Raw genomic sequence first — 14,193 nt, forward strand, 5'->3', positions numbered from 1 at the left:
CTCAACGCAATGTAACCTAGGTACCTAGGTACCTTAGGCTTTGATTCCATCTATCTTACAATCAACCATGGTAACATCCCTTTCGTGAACTCATCTCTTTGAACCCCTTTTATCATCTAACTCATTATTTATAAATCACTATATACCGGAGTCACTCGACCAGAACCTAGAAAAGCTCCTCTTGCCCACGAAAAGCCCACCATAACTCCAGATTCAACAATGTCTCGATCCCACAAAGATCCAAGATCATGAAGACGAAGGCGCCACATTGCCATGGCGAGCAACAAACGTAATAATATGAGATAAGCCGTCTGGGCCTTCTGCTAATTCAACACAGATGGCCACTATTTGATGAAGGACGCTATTGAAGAAGCACTCCTTATGTTAAGGTACAACAGTCATCTTCACCTCTTGGAACAAGCAGCTGACCAATGCCAAAGGGGGTTATTTCCATGGGACCCAAAACGATGGGATCCAAATGGTGACTATCCTACCAATGACTATCATACCGATGATGAAGATAGAATTTCCGTCATTGAAGATGAAGATACCACAACAATTGAGCCACCATCTCTAGAGAATAACGACATTCAACTAAGCGACCACTCTTCGAAACAGAGATCACTGGAGGATAAACCCCGGCACAGAGCGACAATCTGAATCGATGGGTTGTGAAACTATCTTCTCTCGGCCGGATTAAGCTCTCAGCCACAGGTCTCAGCGGTAAATAACACTTCTAGCTCACAACTTAGAATGGGTTGTGAAACAATTCGCCCGAGCTGAGCAACCAACAATTTCTGGGACGATCTCAAAAACCTAGCCTCAGCCATAGAGAACACAGGAACAACTCAGGACTTCGAAGCCCAGGCTGCCGAACAAAGATCGATAAATAAATCTTGGGAACACTTGGTCTGGCTTAGACAAAGCAAAAAGAGATGAGCTCCCTGGGCCTATGCAAATGGATTTTGTTGGGCATAAAGCAAGACAAACTTCAGGAGGGGCTGGAGAGACTTGGAATTATTCACAGCGATTTATTGCACAGCGAATAGCATTCGACTTTGAATAAAACATAAGAGTTCAAGGTCGTAGACGATGTTTTGGAAAATCTGAGCTTTGCTTATGCCTTGTTGTGACCTGGTTCAGTCCTCTCAAGGGTGAACAAAAGCCTGAGAAGATCCATCACCAAAGAGACTCTTCTGAGATCAATTTAGAAGTGCCAAAATCCACTGTTTGTTTCCTTAAGAAAAACCCCGCCCACTGAGACTTCATGTGAGTCCATTGTCCTCAAGCTTTTGGACAAGGTCGATGGCTGAAACGGACCCTCACGGTGCAAAAGACGAGAAGCACAAGTGAGCTGGAATTATGGAACCATACTGATAGCAACATCGTCACAACACGGTTTTCAGGTGTAAATTTTTATAAATATGGACATCTTCTGAATGTTATGTACAGCGTTGACGTTTGGAGACTCTCTCAACAGACCGTGGAAAAGTGCTTCCCTAAGTACAGCCATAGGCTGCAAGGAGAATAATTCAATAATTTAAATGTTGAAATCAATTTGAATGGCATTTAATTTTACTAAAAGATCGTTTGAAACTCTCTTATCATATCTCGAGATGCCTTGCTGTCTCCGTTGCCCCAATGATTGTCGCACCCGAATTAATGTCCTTTTGCCCGATGCGGCCCTGAGCGAACTGGGCCATTTTGTTACTTAGCAGAGTTTTCGAAATCTCCAAATGCTGTAAAACTGATGTTACCCGGATGGCTCTGCTGCTTCCAGATAAGAAACTCGCAATCGGAGCCATGCAGTGTGCAAACGGAAAAGGATTTAGCCTCAGTCGAGAGCTTGCCTTTCTCACAGACCTCTCGAAGACAATGCCACCCAGGTTTGTTTCTGAAGTAAGCAAAATCTGCTAGATTTCTCCTTATCTTTTCGTGAGGCAATGATGACTTTGGTTCATATGCACGACTCAAGTCTTCGATGAAGGGTTTGATTGCGCCCTGAAAGGCAACAGTGCAGCGGGTTGTCCGGGTATTGTACTGTTTGCACGATTTGACAAATTGCATTGCAGGGTTTTCTTCTTCATTTTTGTCGGTGTCTGAATCTGTGCGTCGTCGCTTTCGACTGAAATCCTCTTGTTTGAGAAGCACAGAGTCGCGAAGTTCTCCTGCTTTTTGATGAAGCTCGCTGCCGTGCCGTTTCACTTCCTTGAGAATGCCCTGGAGTTTCTTCAAGTCGTCTGGGCTCATTGTTATGCTGCCGACTGGAATGGTTTCATTGCTAGAGTTACCAGCCCGTGAGTTTTGGCATCGAAGTACGGCCATGTTTTCCCGCAACTGGTTGTTTTCTTTCTTGAGCTCCGCATTCTGGGCCACAACGAAATCTTGCGTCGCTTTAAGCCCGGTAATGGTGTGTTCGGCCTCATGCAAGCGCTGGCGAAGGTGATTCTGTATGAATATTGGTTAATAACCTAGTCTGACTGGCGTGCTCATATACTGACAACTGTGTCGCCGTTCACATCCTCTCTGGAGACTGCGATGGCGCTAGGAGTAGCTGGCTGCGACGTCATCTTTCCTTCTTAACTGATGTGGAAGGGGGAAGTTCCTGAATGCCGATGAGCGATGATATGTCGAGGAGGTGTTGGAAGGGGAAATATTAGACTAATTTTGTGCGGCAGGGGCTGAGCGCTGATCGTGGTTGAGTGTCTGGCAAAGATGGAAGGTAGTGGAAGTGGCAGCGACTGACAGCTCACACACATTTCTAGGTGCTAACTAATCTACCTTCAAGCACAACCACAGTTGGCAAGCGCTGCAACAGACAGTACCTATGTTCAATCAGATCCCAAATAGGCCATATTATCGCTTGTCGATGAAAATATGCTGCAGGCCCTGGCAGATGTGGATAAGAGCATGGGCGATACCTACCCTTTACACAAATATCAGTTCCTACACAGACCTCCGCGGTCTATTGCCAACTTGAGCTTTGTCCAATGGTCCTTGCCAATTTTTCTTGCCCTCCACTGTACCTGCTGGAAGTGGCTTTCCAAATGCCAGCTCCTCCCAATGTCAGCAACAATCCATATCAGACGAGAGTCTGTTTGCCAGCAGACGGGGCTACCCTTCGGCATTTCCTTTCAACCCAACATATCACTTCATCATCTCTCTATATTGACACCAAGCATTACCACTTTCTCGCGATATTAGCAGAAGCACTCAGAAATGACATCGAGACAGTCTACCGAAGGTGGTGAAGAGTCAGAGCACCAAGAGTCGGAGCACCAAGAATCGGAACAACAAGAGTTGAAGCACCAAGAGTCGGAACACCAAGAATCGGAACAACAAGAGTTGAAGCACCAAGAGTCAGGGTACCAAGATTTGAAGCACCAAGAGTCGAAAAACGACCTCCATCATGGCGACAGAGGCGAGCTTGCTAGAAGCAATGATCGTAGAGATCAGTTTGGTTATCAGTCGGGCGGTCAGCACGGCGGTGGACATTTGCAACATCCTCCGTCTTCGCATCCCTCTCAGGCTCCTGGTAATACCACAGGCTACCCGTCTACTGCTCAGCGTGGGCCTCTAGCTCCTCCGTCTCAATCTTCTTATAATGCCACAGGCTACCTGCCTACTGCTCATCATGGGCCTATACCTTCATATCTGCAGCCGCCTCTAGCTCGTAGCAATACCACAGACTACCTGCCGACTGCTCAGCATGGGTTTCTACCTCCTCCAAATCCGCCTCCAATTCAGGCTCCTGGCAGTACCGTGCCTCAAAATCCCCGACCATCTAGGGCAAACTATCCACATGGTCATTATCCCCCCCAGAATGCCCCTAACGGACAGCATGGTTTGAATCAGCCAGCCCCGCACGGAATTTCCTCTCAGGTGCCACTGGGATCCGGAAACGAGCCCCGACACCCCTCATCCCAGCTCTACGGGCCCAACCAGACATGGCATACAAGCTACAACAGCGTCAATGGTGAAGAGGAAGGAAAGGAGAAGAAAGGGGGCAGGAAAAGAACAAGATCTCAAGCCAACATAGACCAGGATCCGTCGGCTGGGTCTCGGGGGTCTTGGGATTTACTGAGGAGAGACTTAGGTAATACTCTGAGATCCGTCTTGTTTCAATTCAAGGAGATTGATAAAATTGAGGGTCACTCCACTGACGAAGAGGCCAACCTGACCATCCATTTTACGGTGAGCCGCTCACAGGACACGGGCGAGGTCAACGTCAACACCCAGCTTAAGGGGCCTCCTGGGGAACAGAGACGCAGCGGGTAGCAGCGATAGCGGGACTTGTCGTTTGCACCCGGTCTGGCTTTGACATCTAGACACCTCCAATCCATGGCCGCTATGGTTCAGAGAAGAAAGAGGTTGACGAGAGTTGTTCATTCCCATTGGCCGATGTACCGTCCACACAGATATTTGTTTCTTTGGCGATGCTCCCGACCAAAAAGACGAGCCAATGATGTACTTATGGGTATGTAGAATTACTTGTGCTCTTACGGTAGTCCTCATACAAATAACAGACATAAATTACCTAAAAGAAAGAGTGTTGCCTTCTACCGGGCATGAACCATGTCAACAGGTTGACGTGCCTCAGGAAGCAGTAAAACACCAGACCTTAGTATAGGGTGTTAAAATAAACTTAGCAAAGAGTAACCTAAGCTCAGGCTAGATTTTCCTAAGCATGTTCATCGCTTAGGGTCAGTTTTCGCTTAGTTGGTTCCAGGTAGGAATTCACCAGGCTTGTTTCCACCCTCTGGTCCCATAGCAAAGACCAGCAGGTAGGAATGGCCTCCCTTTGCAGAGACGGAATGGATTGTTGGGGTCTGTGTTGCAGTTTCAATCTGCATGACCGGGACTCCACCATCATCATAGGTTCGCATGTAGTCCCTCTCGTGAAGCGTGTCTCTCATCCGCACAACAGAAATCAAAGAGAAACGACGGGAGGATCCGTTCCAGACGTCTTACGGATGCCAAAGACCCTGCGGTGATGTTCCATCATGTTATCGCTATCGTCCTTCAGGCCGATGGTCAACACAGGGCCAGCCTTGGCAACAATCTCAGGAGAGACTACATGCCCGTATGGCACAGCACCATCGGATATCTTCATCCACATAACCCCGTGTGATATGCTTTACCACAAGCACATAGTCAGATCAAAGAAATATAACCTGTTGGCGGCCGACCACGAATGATCTGGTCGAACATGGGAAATGGTTGCCGACGATCTCTCCGCCATATCCCCTTTCATGAATATTCTTCTCTGCCTCCAGCTGCGGGTTCACGGAAATAATTATATGGTAAGGGCGCTACAAGTCTTTCAATGCACCGCTACTGCTACTTTCCGCTCTCAAAGACATGGGCGTTACATTTCCATGAAAGGCCCATAGTCACAAACCAAGGTGACGTGCATGAAAGAAGATATGTGAGTGAATTGATCCTCCAGATAGTGAATTGAATCCTCCATGTATAAATACCGATCCTATCTTCCCACAGAAACTGAGCAACTTACTTCCATAGACACGTACCACGAACCGACACACTAGGCCCTCCTCACTTAAAGACACTCACCATTTCCCGATTTACTACACATAAAAATGCCCAAGCGACGCTTGTCTGGCGACTCTAAGGACGATACGCCACGCAAGATCCGCAAGTGCAGCAATCAACAGATGGAGCACCGTGGCAACCTCGAGGGGACTGTTTCTAGTCTGAGAAGATGCAGTCTATCACAACTACCAAATGAGTTCGAGCCCAAAATGCGACACCAGAGAGAGACTTGCGGTCCAGAAACGATGAGCCGACCAACCTTGACGAGGATTTCAGCTCAGCAACAGCCGATACAGACAACTATGTAGAAGAATCCAGTGATGATTCTGATCTTGAGGAAAGCTTGAAGAGCCCACGCCCAGAGATTTTACAAGAAATGATCGATGAAATAAAAAAACTCAAGGAGTTTATCAATTCGAAGACCTTTATGATGAAGCATTGGAGAGATTCGGCCATACTTCTTGAAAGGGAGGTGGAAGTCTTGAAGGCCAAATTGGAAGCAGTCGACAAGAAGCCTGCCCGAGCCTGAAGGCCAGACTCTTGGGAAATGTCTGGATCTCTTTCCAGTTAAAAGGGGAGTCACTCGAGAAAGGGAAGGACAGTGAGGGAGACAATCTGGACGTTGGTCAAGGAGTTGAGATTTTTGCTAAGAATAGGAGCCTTCTATTCTTTATTATTTAAGGTCCCGCATCATGGATTCTTTGAAGGTATCCCTTATTTACCTTAGGAATCTAACAATTCCATTGCATTGAGATAACTCCCATTGAAATTCAGTCCAGAAGCCAGTTGAGGGGTTCATATTTAACCGAAACGGGATCGCAACCACTGCAGAATTCCGTATCTAAACGGATTCCAGAATGAAAATCCTCAGTTGGCATGGACCTGAACCTCTGGGTGAGCCAGTTGCAAAAGCAAGGATCAGTTGGGTTATCGACTGGGTGACTATGGCATCGAAGTTGCATCGCAGCATCCTACGAATTGCGGGCAGCCAAAGTACCATGGACCCCTTCACCAACAGCCCGAGAACAGTAAAAGTGTTTCGAATCGTAAGATGGATTGACGGCAACAGATCGCAATGTATGTTGTATATCAAGACGAAAGCGGACTTTTTCTTCAACAGAGTCTGTGTCATGCAAGCTGGGGAATGCGTTGAACAAGTCCACAGAATGATTCAAATCTGGGTGAACACGAAGAAGATAATATTTCGATGGTTCCGATGGTGGATGCGGCATGCATCTGCACTGAATAAAGACTGCACATGCTCGGATCTGGGTTATATCATCGGAGAAGCCCTGGGCTTGTGCCTCTTCGGAAGGCATGGCGTGTTGTTCCTCAGTGTCGGTCCCATGTGATTCTTGCTTTCCCTCTGTTCCTGCTGTCGGACTTTCAGGTTCCTTAGGCGGCTCGCCCAGGTCGTCCCAAGACAATGACAGAAGGTCGTAACGGTCCGCGAGCTGGAAATAGTCAGTTCGCTACTCAGGAAAATATCTTCCAAACTTACGTCGTCGAACTTGTGCCAAGAATCTGAGATCCCTGAACCTGAGATCTCTGAACCTGAGTTTTCTGAATCTGATGGCATGATGGTGGTGGGGTGTGATGTTGTAGAAGGATGTGATGTTGATGTATTGATGTCGATGAGTTGTGAAGAGCAAAGTCTGAATTCTGAAGTCTGAAGTCTGAAGAACGGAGAATGGGGAATTTAGAATGGAAGTGCCGAGATTATAAACGAGGTGCGATGGATATAGATGGGCGGAGCGGCGGAGGTGCGATGGAATGGGTGATGGCCGATGGGTCAGTTGTCTCATGATCACCCCTTCCATCCCACTTCGATCTCAAATAATTTGGAAGGTAACCTGTTTACCTAAGTCGTGGACAGCCTGAGGCAAGCTTCGCATAAACTTGGCAGGTCTTTAGATCACAGTAAGACCAATTATTAAGGTCAGAAGTTTTATTCTTTCATGTACATACTCATACTATGGAATAGAGCGAGCGGCACCAGATAAGCCAAGGTTGACCGTCTCATTCTTACTACCTTGTCAAAACGTAATGCTCTAGGTGATATGACGACTCAAGCTCTCATAACCGAGACTCAAAATGTCACACCCGGACCGATAGCTTCAATATCGACACCGTTTTAGCCAGTCACTAGGCCATCTGGGTATGATCGTGGCCCCAGATTGAACAGCAGCAATGTTCAGCGTGACAATCAGCCCAGAGGCTGAACATTACTACCAGTATCTTCCAGGTTTACGTGACCATTGTCACTTCTTTTCTTCCAATTGTTTCCCAAGAGGTTTATGAACAGCATTCTATGTTCAGAAGTTGTGGTCGGATGAACACCCGTTTCTTTATGTATATAAATCTCCCAGCGAGCCCAGATCAGAGCCACTCCCATATCCGCACAATTCGACACCCTCAGTCAACAGCACTACCCTCTCCTCAAACAAGAAGCGCTTCAGTATCACTAAAAAAAAGCACTTCCGACTTTTAGACATTTTATCATCTTCGAATTCTCTTTCCAGGATGGCTGTACCTACTATCACAGTCTCCTTTCCTAAAGCCACCCCCGGATCTCCCACGACCCGGGCTGTAACATCCCCTGTGGAGTGGGATCACTATTATTCGGGCACACGCTTTTCCGAGAATCGAGACATCAAAATGAACCGAACGCAAGGTGTTGAGAATAATGGTGTCTGCGATGTTGAGGAGGGGGGCTTAGACGAGAACTTTGTGTATGGCCGTCTTTCACCTGTCCCTGCTCGACGAGATTCGAAGACACTGTCTGAATTTAACGGCTACCTTCCTGGATACAGGTTTGTTGGTAACCGCGATATTGAGATGGGTGAGGCCGATGTGAAGTGGCCGGGCTCGTTTCATGAGTTCACCTTTGAGTATCCGTTTCTCCCTGCCGAGGACTTTGAGGGTTTCAGCGGCTGTTGGCGTGAGGATGGCAATGAGGCTGACGTCTCGGAGTCTTGTTTTGAGGAGTCGAGTAAAGAGAGTTCCGACACTGGTGGCTCATCAGAGGACGATAATGTCTCTAACGCGTATGGAGATGCCCCTCGAAGGCTTTCTGGCATGGAAGACACCTACTGGGGACTTCGAAAGCGTGATTTTGACGATTATGAGCAGGGTCAAATTGAAGAGGACGAGTCTGACGATGTTCAGCTCGAGGAGCCTTGTCCTGAGATTGATGATGGTAACGATACACCATCTGAGGATGAGATGGACATGGAACATGTCATGGACTGTGGTTGTTGCTCTGACCTCTACTTCAACTCCACTAACGCTCCCCATGATCACGAATATTCGCTCGAGGACTATCCTTTTCAGGGTGATGATGTTGAGATCGGGGAGATGCCTCGAAGACTCCCGACCATTCACGAGGAGGAAGAACCAGTGAGTCACTTTCCCTACGGATATGCAGAGTACGTGCCTGGGTTTGCCCATGCGGACGAGGGCTTTGGGGCTGGGGATGACTCCTACCTTGGTCAAATTGTGTTCGTTGTGCAGCAGGAAGAGAGTGAGGATGACTCCGATCCTGATGAAGTTGTGGTTGTTACGCAGGCGGAAGAGGGTGAGGATGATGATGGCCCCTACTTCAACGAGGCTCAACTTGATTCGGCCGAGGTTAGATACACTTTCGTCTGATGGGTGTGAAGTTAAGAGGTTTGTGGTACTGTTGGTTATTTTACTAACCTCCATCAGACCCGGCTTTTCGCGAAGAGATAGGAAGCTGAAAGCAAAAATAAAAAAGGTAAGTTTAATCGCAGCTACGTCTATCATATTCCTTTTGTCAATATTTATTGGAAGTTCTTGTTTGTTTTCTCGAGGGCCAGGTACGCAGGTGGGGATATGATGGAACAAGGAATTCTCAAGGTAAATCAGTAGGGAAGGCAATACAAGGGACGCTCCATACACGTTAAAATGAAATTCTAGAGTGATGTCATGTTGTGAAGGTGAAGATTTCGTGACAGAGGTGGCAAAAACTTCTAGCCCCTGATAGACAAGAATGGAACATCTAGATGATCCAGCTCAGGGGTTGAAGCTCAGAGACGAGCAACTCTAAATCAGACTTGTTATAGCGCATCGATCATTCGGGTTAAGATGACGATAAAGGAACTTACTTGTAGCAAATATGCATCATCGGCCCAAGGTGGCCTTGGGTAGCTGAGCGATAAGTACTGATGCGACACGGTTCACTTCACGTTGACCCTTACAAAGTCCATGCCAAAGCAGAGATTTGTGCCAATACCAGGTGCAGAACTTTCACGGAAAAAGCGTATCTTAACTCTATAGAGGTTGGGCTTGTTGGCGTGTCTCTGCTTCACTGACAGTGAATGCAACTGGCAGCTGTCAACGGTGTCATAGCTTCGGTAGGCGGCAGTCAACTCAGCCTTCCATTAGCTCGCCAATCTCTGATTCACACACAAAACTTGATCATCATTCTTTTTACCACTCATCAACTTCTCACATCATTTTCCCCCCCGCCTATCGCCATCGGAGTAACAACACAGACTTTCAGTATCACTGACGACACAGTCATGTCCTCCACACAAGAGCTCGGTGAGGGCTTCAAGCACACCGGCAAACGTCGAAGAGTCGACGATGACGGTGCGCCGGAGGATGAAAACCATGCCTTGAGGAAGAGCCTTGAGGAGGAGCATGAAGCCTTTAAGAAGAAGACAAAAGCCCTGGCAGAGAAACTCGATAGAGTGGATGAGTGCATGGAGTCATTTAAAAAGACTTTCATTCCGTCTTTCGGTACGGTGGTTGGTGGACTGGCAGAATATCGAAGCCTCGAGAATGCGTTCGAGCAAGCAAAAGCAGAGATAGCATCGTTGCAGCTGGCTCCTGCTCAAACAGCGACAGAAGAAACTTGGCAACAAAACGTCATCGAGATGGTCGAGAAACATAAGTACAGGATCACAATACCGATCATAACTCATGCTCAAGTTATGGAGCAGTTCCAACCACTGATCGCTTCTGGGAACAAAAAACATGTCGACCACTTGTTGGATTTTGTCTTCCAAGCCAAGGTCGGGAAATGGTACTGTTTCCAAGAGGTTTGCGACAAGGGAACTTTAGGGCTCACTGAAGTCCGTATTGGTCCAGAATGTCCACTCCATGGAGTAGGATGTAAGCAGGTCCTGATGGCCAGAATGGAAGCCACTCCTCATTTCCAGGTCATCTTCAAAAGGTTTGACCCGTTGGGTTTACCACAGTGAACTTCACGGGTGAGGTCGTCGCTCGGTGCAGGGTAGCGCCGGCCCCACAAACCGTCAGGACAGGGGTTCCGTTGCCGTTGAGCCCCTCCACCTCCACCTCCACCAACTCTGCCGTCTTCCGATTTGTTTACTCTATCATCAGCCTTACCTTATTTACACTCCGCCTTTTCAAGGTGGTATCAGCATATCTGCCGAAAAAACTACATAAACGGCACTTTCACTCTCGAAACACTCTCTTTCAACATGCCACCATGGCTGCAGTTCAGCCTCGCACGCGGTCTGCCCGCTTAGTGGCCGGCTTCACCAACAAATCTACTCAGCAAGCACCAGCGGCGGCGCCAAATCCTCATGTTCACCATGGACCTCCGGCGCTGTCGATTTTTTTGACCAACCTGAATCTTTTGGACCTCGATCAACTCGAGGATTGGCCTGGTATCAAGGCCCAAACATTTGCGAGCGGTGGTTCTAGTGCGCAGGGCCTGAAGAAGAGAGTTCACTGCGTTGAATGGGCGCTCTTCCAGCTCTTTGCGCTATGGGATCCCGATGAAACAAAAAAGGTAAGACAGCAAACCAAGTGTAAGATCAGACTGACATTTGTAGAAACTAAAACCGTTCTTCCCTCCTCTTGACCAAACGCAATCAGTCAACCTACGAGCCGCCCTACTACGAGCTCTTGAGCAAGCAAAGAAGAATGGCGTCCTCGGACGAGATGCTATTGTACGAAAGACAATGCTAGACGAATGTCGAGGCGAACGACTCGAGGAGGTTCTCGCAGCATTTTCATCTGCTGTTCTCAAACATGTTATTGCTCAAGAGGTCGCAACAAGCGGTGAACATACAGCACTTGCGCTCGGACTTGCGCTCGAGGACCGCGGGTACAAGAGCGACAACACAGATCTCAACACTATGGTTTTGGCGCACAAAGTTGCGATCAGCCGCATCCTCAACAGCAAGGTAGCCGCAAGCTCAAGGTTCCGCGACTTTGCCGATCTTTTAAATGTCAAGGAGAAGGGCATTGCTAGGAGAAAAGAAGCACTTGATGCCCTCGAGGGAGGCAAGACGATCTCTGAAGATGCTAGACGGGAAATGTGGCGGACACTTCGAAACAACTGGTCTGGCAATGAGCGATGGATGGAGACGCTACTCTACGGAGACGCCAGCGTTAAGAAGGATGGACTTCTGGGTATGCCCTTTGATCGCGTGTGGAGAAGAGTCCAGCAAGGCCGTCTTGGAGAACTTGAAGAGCACTCAACAGGTCTTCTGGAACAGCTCGACATTCGAGTACGTGTACAGAGGGAACGACTTCAAAAGTGGCAAACCTTCCGCAACAGACTGTCCGCTGATCAACCCAAACCATCCCCATCCAAGGTCAAGCAAAAGGAGAAAGAGAACGGCATCGATTTTGGCTTTGGTGCTCACGAGGCACTTCATCTTGGAAGTGCCAGCCCTAAGAAGGCGACTTTCGGCAAACCGAAGCTCCTCAGCGAGTACGAGGATCTTGTGTCCAATCTCAGCCAGGAGTTGCAGAGCACAAAGCCTCAAAAGTCTTCGGCTCTTGACTTTTTACAGCGCCCTTCTTCTCAGAATACACCGGCCATCAACGCTCCGGCCCCGGAACCACAGGAGGAAGAGGAAGAGTCTATCAGCGAACTCGAAGATGAGGATGGGTTTGCTGAAACTCCGATTCAGTCTTTCAAGTCGAAGCTCGACAAGTCGAGAAGGCTTCCGGTGCGCCCTAAGCTGGCTCATACGGATGACTCTTTTGCTTCAGTCTCTTCGCGCGCCAGAAACTTGCGCAAGCCATCTGAGGACGAAGCTCGTATTCTTCGTGCGTCATCGGTTGAACGGACTAGCTCGCCCGAACCTGAAGATGAACCTGTTGCGGCTTCTCCACGACCCGAGTACGATGTCTCACCTCAGCTGTCACCTCATATATCGCCTCAACCGTCTCCTCCTCCGTCGCCTCTGCCACTACAAGAATCTCCAGAATTGATGCCGGCGCGGCCTTCCCCCACCCAAGAAATGGCAGACCAGATCCTCGAATCAATGGATATGGCGTCTCCTTCTCCCGTCAAACGACGACCCAAACCTCGACATACTCTTTCACTCGCTGAACGAACTCGCCTGACCATGGCACGTGGAGCATTCGACCCCGATAATGAAGACATTGATATACCCCCACCAACATCCTCAGAACCTGTTTCTGCAGAGGATCCCAGTCAAACATCAGTTGACGAGGAATTTGATCTCATTGCTCGGACCCGGAAGAGCATGGCTGGTTTCGACAAGGCGAGACAAAAGGCCCAATTGGACAGGCGACGCTCTCTGCGAAAGACGAAAGCACCCCCTAAGAAGGAGGGAAGTTACTTTCCCAAGGTGGAAGAGGAAGACATGACCATTATCACCGATGAGCTCATGGCTCAAGAGGATATGGAGGCAGTCTTCAGATCTCGACCCAAGATCAAAGCCAGCCCTCTGCCAAGTCCGACCAAGGATTGGGATGACGACGAATATATGTAGTCACGATAATGAATTCTCCTTAATCATAGTTTACATGCTCTCATATAATGTACACCGCGCTTTTACACTCTACCAGCCCTGCTTCTTAAGCTCCATAACTCTGCTAACAGTCGCCTTGAAACCATGCTTGAATCGTGATCGCCATCGCTGACTCCTTAGTCTCTTCTTCTTAAGGCCTTTTCGCTCGTGGAACTTTTGGCTGTGGAATTTGTTCTTGACTTGGTCCTCTCGGATGATTCTGTTGAGAACTCGAAGAGCGACCATTGGCGTGGGACCGGTGGTCTTGGTCACTCGGTCCTTGATGAAGACTGTACGACCAGTGACGGCCTTGGCGCGGATTTGAGGTCGAGCAATTGGATCCGAGTCAATGTCAGCGCCGTATGCGCTGGATTTGTTGGCAATGATGGATGCAATGTCCAGACTGACGGGTTTCGAAGCATCATAGGCGTGGCTGGGCTTTGATTCGGTGGGAGATTCGGTGACAGAGCCGGCGGGAGGTGGTGAAGGAGGAATATTGCCAACGAGAGGGTTCGATCGAACTAGAGGAGCGACGGCTGGAGGTGCCTCATCATCTGTAGGAATCTTGGGGCCTGCTCGGAAGGCGAGTGAGGTTGTGAATGTCCTCTTGGCGAGACATGTTGAAGGTGTAGCTACTCTCGACAGCATTGAGCTGCCAATTCTGAATGAAGCGGCCCTAAATTTGTCAGCATCCAATTCAAAAGTACAATGCCAATTGACTTACATCTTGTCGATATAGCTAAACCGCCAATGGCCGTCGTCAATAGCTGTCCCAGAACAGGCGAAGCAGAAAAGTCGCGATGTTCGGAAAAATGTAGGTGCGAAAGAAGGCGGGATTGTGGACCGAAAACCGGCCCCACATTGAAACATTTCA

At 48.5% G+C, this 14,193-nt stretch overlaps 7 protein-coding genes across 7 annotated transcripts; 4 read left to right on the top strand and 3 right to left on the bottom strand.

The window, feature by feature from the left end:
- Positions 1-1,707: 1,707 nt before the first annotated feature.
- On the bottom strand, positions 1,708-2,570 carry FPRO_05744 (uncharacterized protein; the record flags this gene model as incomplete). Its single annotated transcript, XM_031229419.1, has 2 exons — positions 1,708-2,448; positions 2,502-2,570. The coding sequence occupies 2 exons, from the start codon at positions 2,568-2,570 to the stop codon at positions 1,708-1,710; spliced, it is 810 nt and encodes a 269-aa protein (XP_031079657.1).
- A 649-nt stretch (positions 2,571-3,219) lies between these two features.
- On the top strand, positions 3,220-4,278 carry FPRO_05743 (uncharacterized protein; the record flags this gene model as incomplete). The annotated part of the gene is made up of 1 exon (XM_031229420.1): positions 3,220-4,278. The coding sequence occupies one exon, from the start codon at positions 3,220-3,222 to the stop codon at positions 4,276-4,278; it is 1,059 nt and encodes a 352-aa protein (XP_031079658.1).
- A 2,246-nt stretch (positions 4,279-6,524) lies between these two features.
- Positions 6,525-7,132, bottom strand: FPRO_05742 (uncharacterized protein; the record flags this gene model as incomplete). The annotated part of the gene is made up of 2 exons (XM_031229421.1): positions 6,525-7,007; positions 7,055-7,132. The coding sequence occupies 2 exons, from the start codon at positions 7,130-7,132 to the stop codon at positions 6,525-6,527; spliced, it is 561 nt and encodes a 186-aa protein (XP_031079659.1).
- Positions 7,133-8,076: 944 nt separating this feature from the next.
- Positions 8,077-9,204, top strand: FPRO_05741 (uncharacterized protein; the record flags this gene model as incomplete). The annotated part of the gene is made up of 1 exon (XM_031229422.1): positions 8,077-9,204. One exon carries the CDS (start codon positions 8,077-8,079, stop codon positions 9,202-9,204), a length of 1,128 nt encoding a protein of 375 aa, XP_031079660.1.
- Positions 9,205-10,097: 893 nt separating this feature from the next.
- On the top strand, positions 10,098-10,781 carry FPRO_05740 (uncharacterized protein; the record flags this gene model as incomplete). Its single annotated transcript, XM_031229423.1, has 1 exon — positions 10,098-10,781. The coding sequence occupies one exon, from the start codon at positions 10,098-10,100 to the stop codon at positions 10,779-10,781; it is 684 nt and encodes a 227-aa protein (XP_031079661.1).
- Positions 10,782-11,032: 251 nt separating this feature from the next.
- FPRO_05739 (uncharacterized protein) lies at positions 11,033-13,301 on the top strand (the record flags this gene model as incomplete). Its single annotated transcript, XM_031229424.1, has 2 exons — positions 11,033-11,338; positions 11,382-13,301. The coding sequence occupies 2 exons, from the start codon at positions 11,033-11,035 to the stop codon at positions 13,299-13,301; spliced, it is 2,226 nt and encodes a 741-aa protein (XP_031079662.1).
- Positions 13,302-13,370: 69 nt separating this feature from the next.
- On the bottom strand, positions 13,371-14,189 carry FPRO_05738 (uncharacterized protein; the record flags this gene model as incomplete). Its single annotated transcript, XM_031229425.1, has 2 exons — positions 13,371-13,995; positions 14,044-14,189. The coding sequence occupies 2 exons, from the start codon at positions 14,187-14,189 to the stop codon at positions 13,371-13,373; spliced, it is 771 nt and encodes a 256-aa protein (XP_031079663.1).
- Positions 14,190-14,193: the final 4 nt, after the last annotated feature.

The sequence above is a fragment of the Fusarium proliferatum genome (assembly GCF_900067095.1).
Source record: "Fusarium proliferatum ET1 genome assembly, contig: FPRO_scaffold003, whole genome shotgun sequence".
Classification (NCBI taxonomy): Eukaryota; Fungi; Ascomycota; class Sordariomycetes; order Hypocreales; family Nectriaceae; genus Fusarium; species Fusarium proliferatum.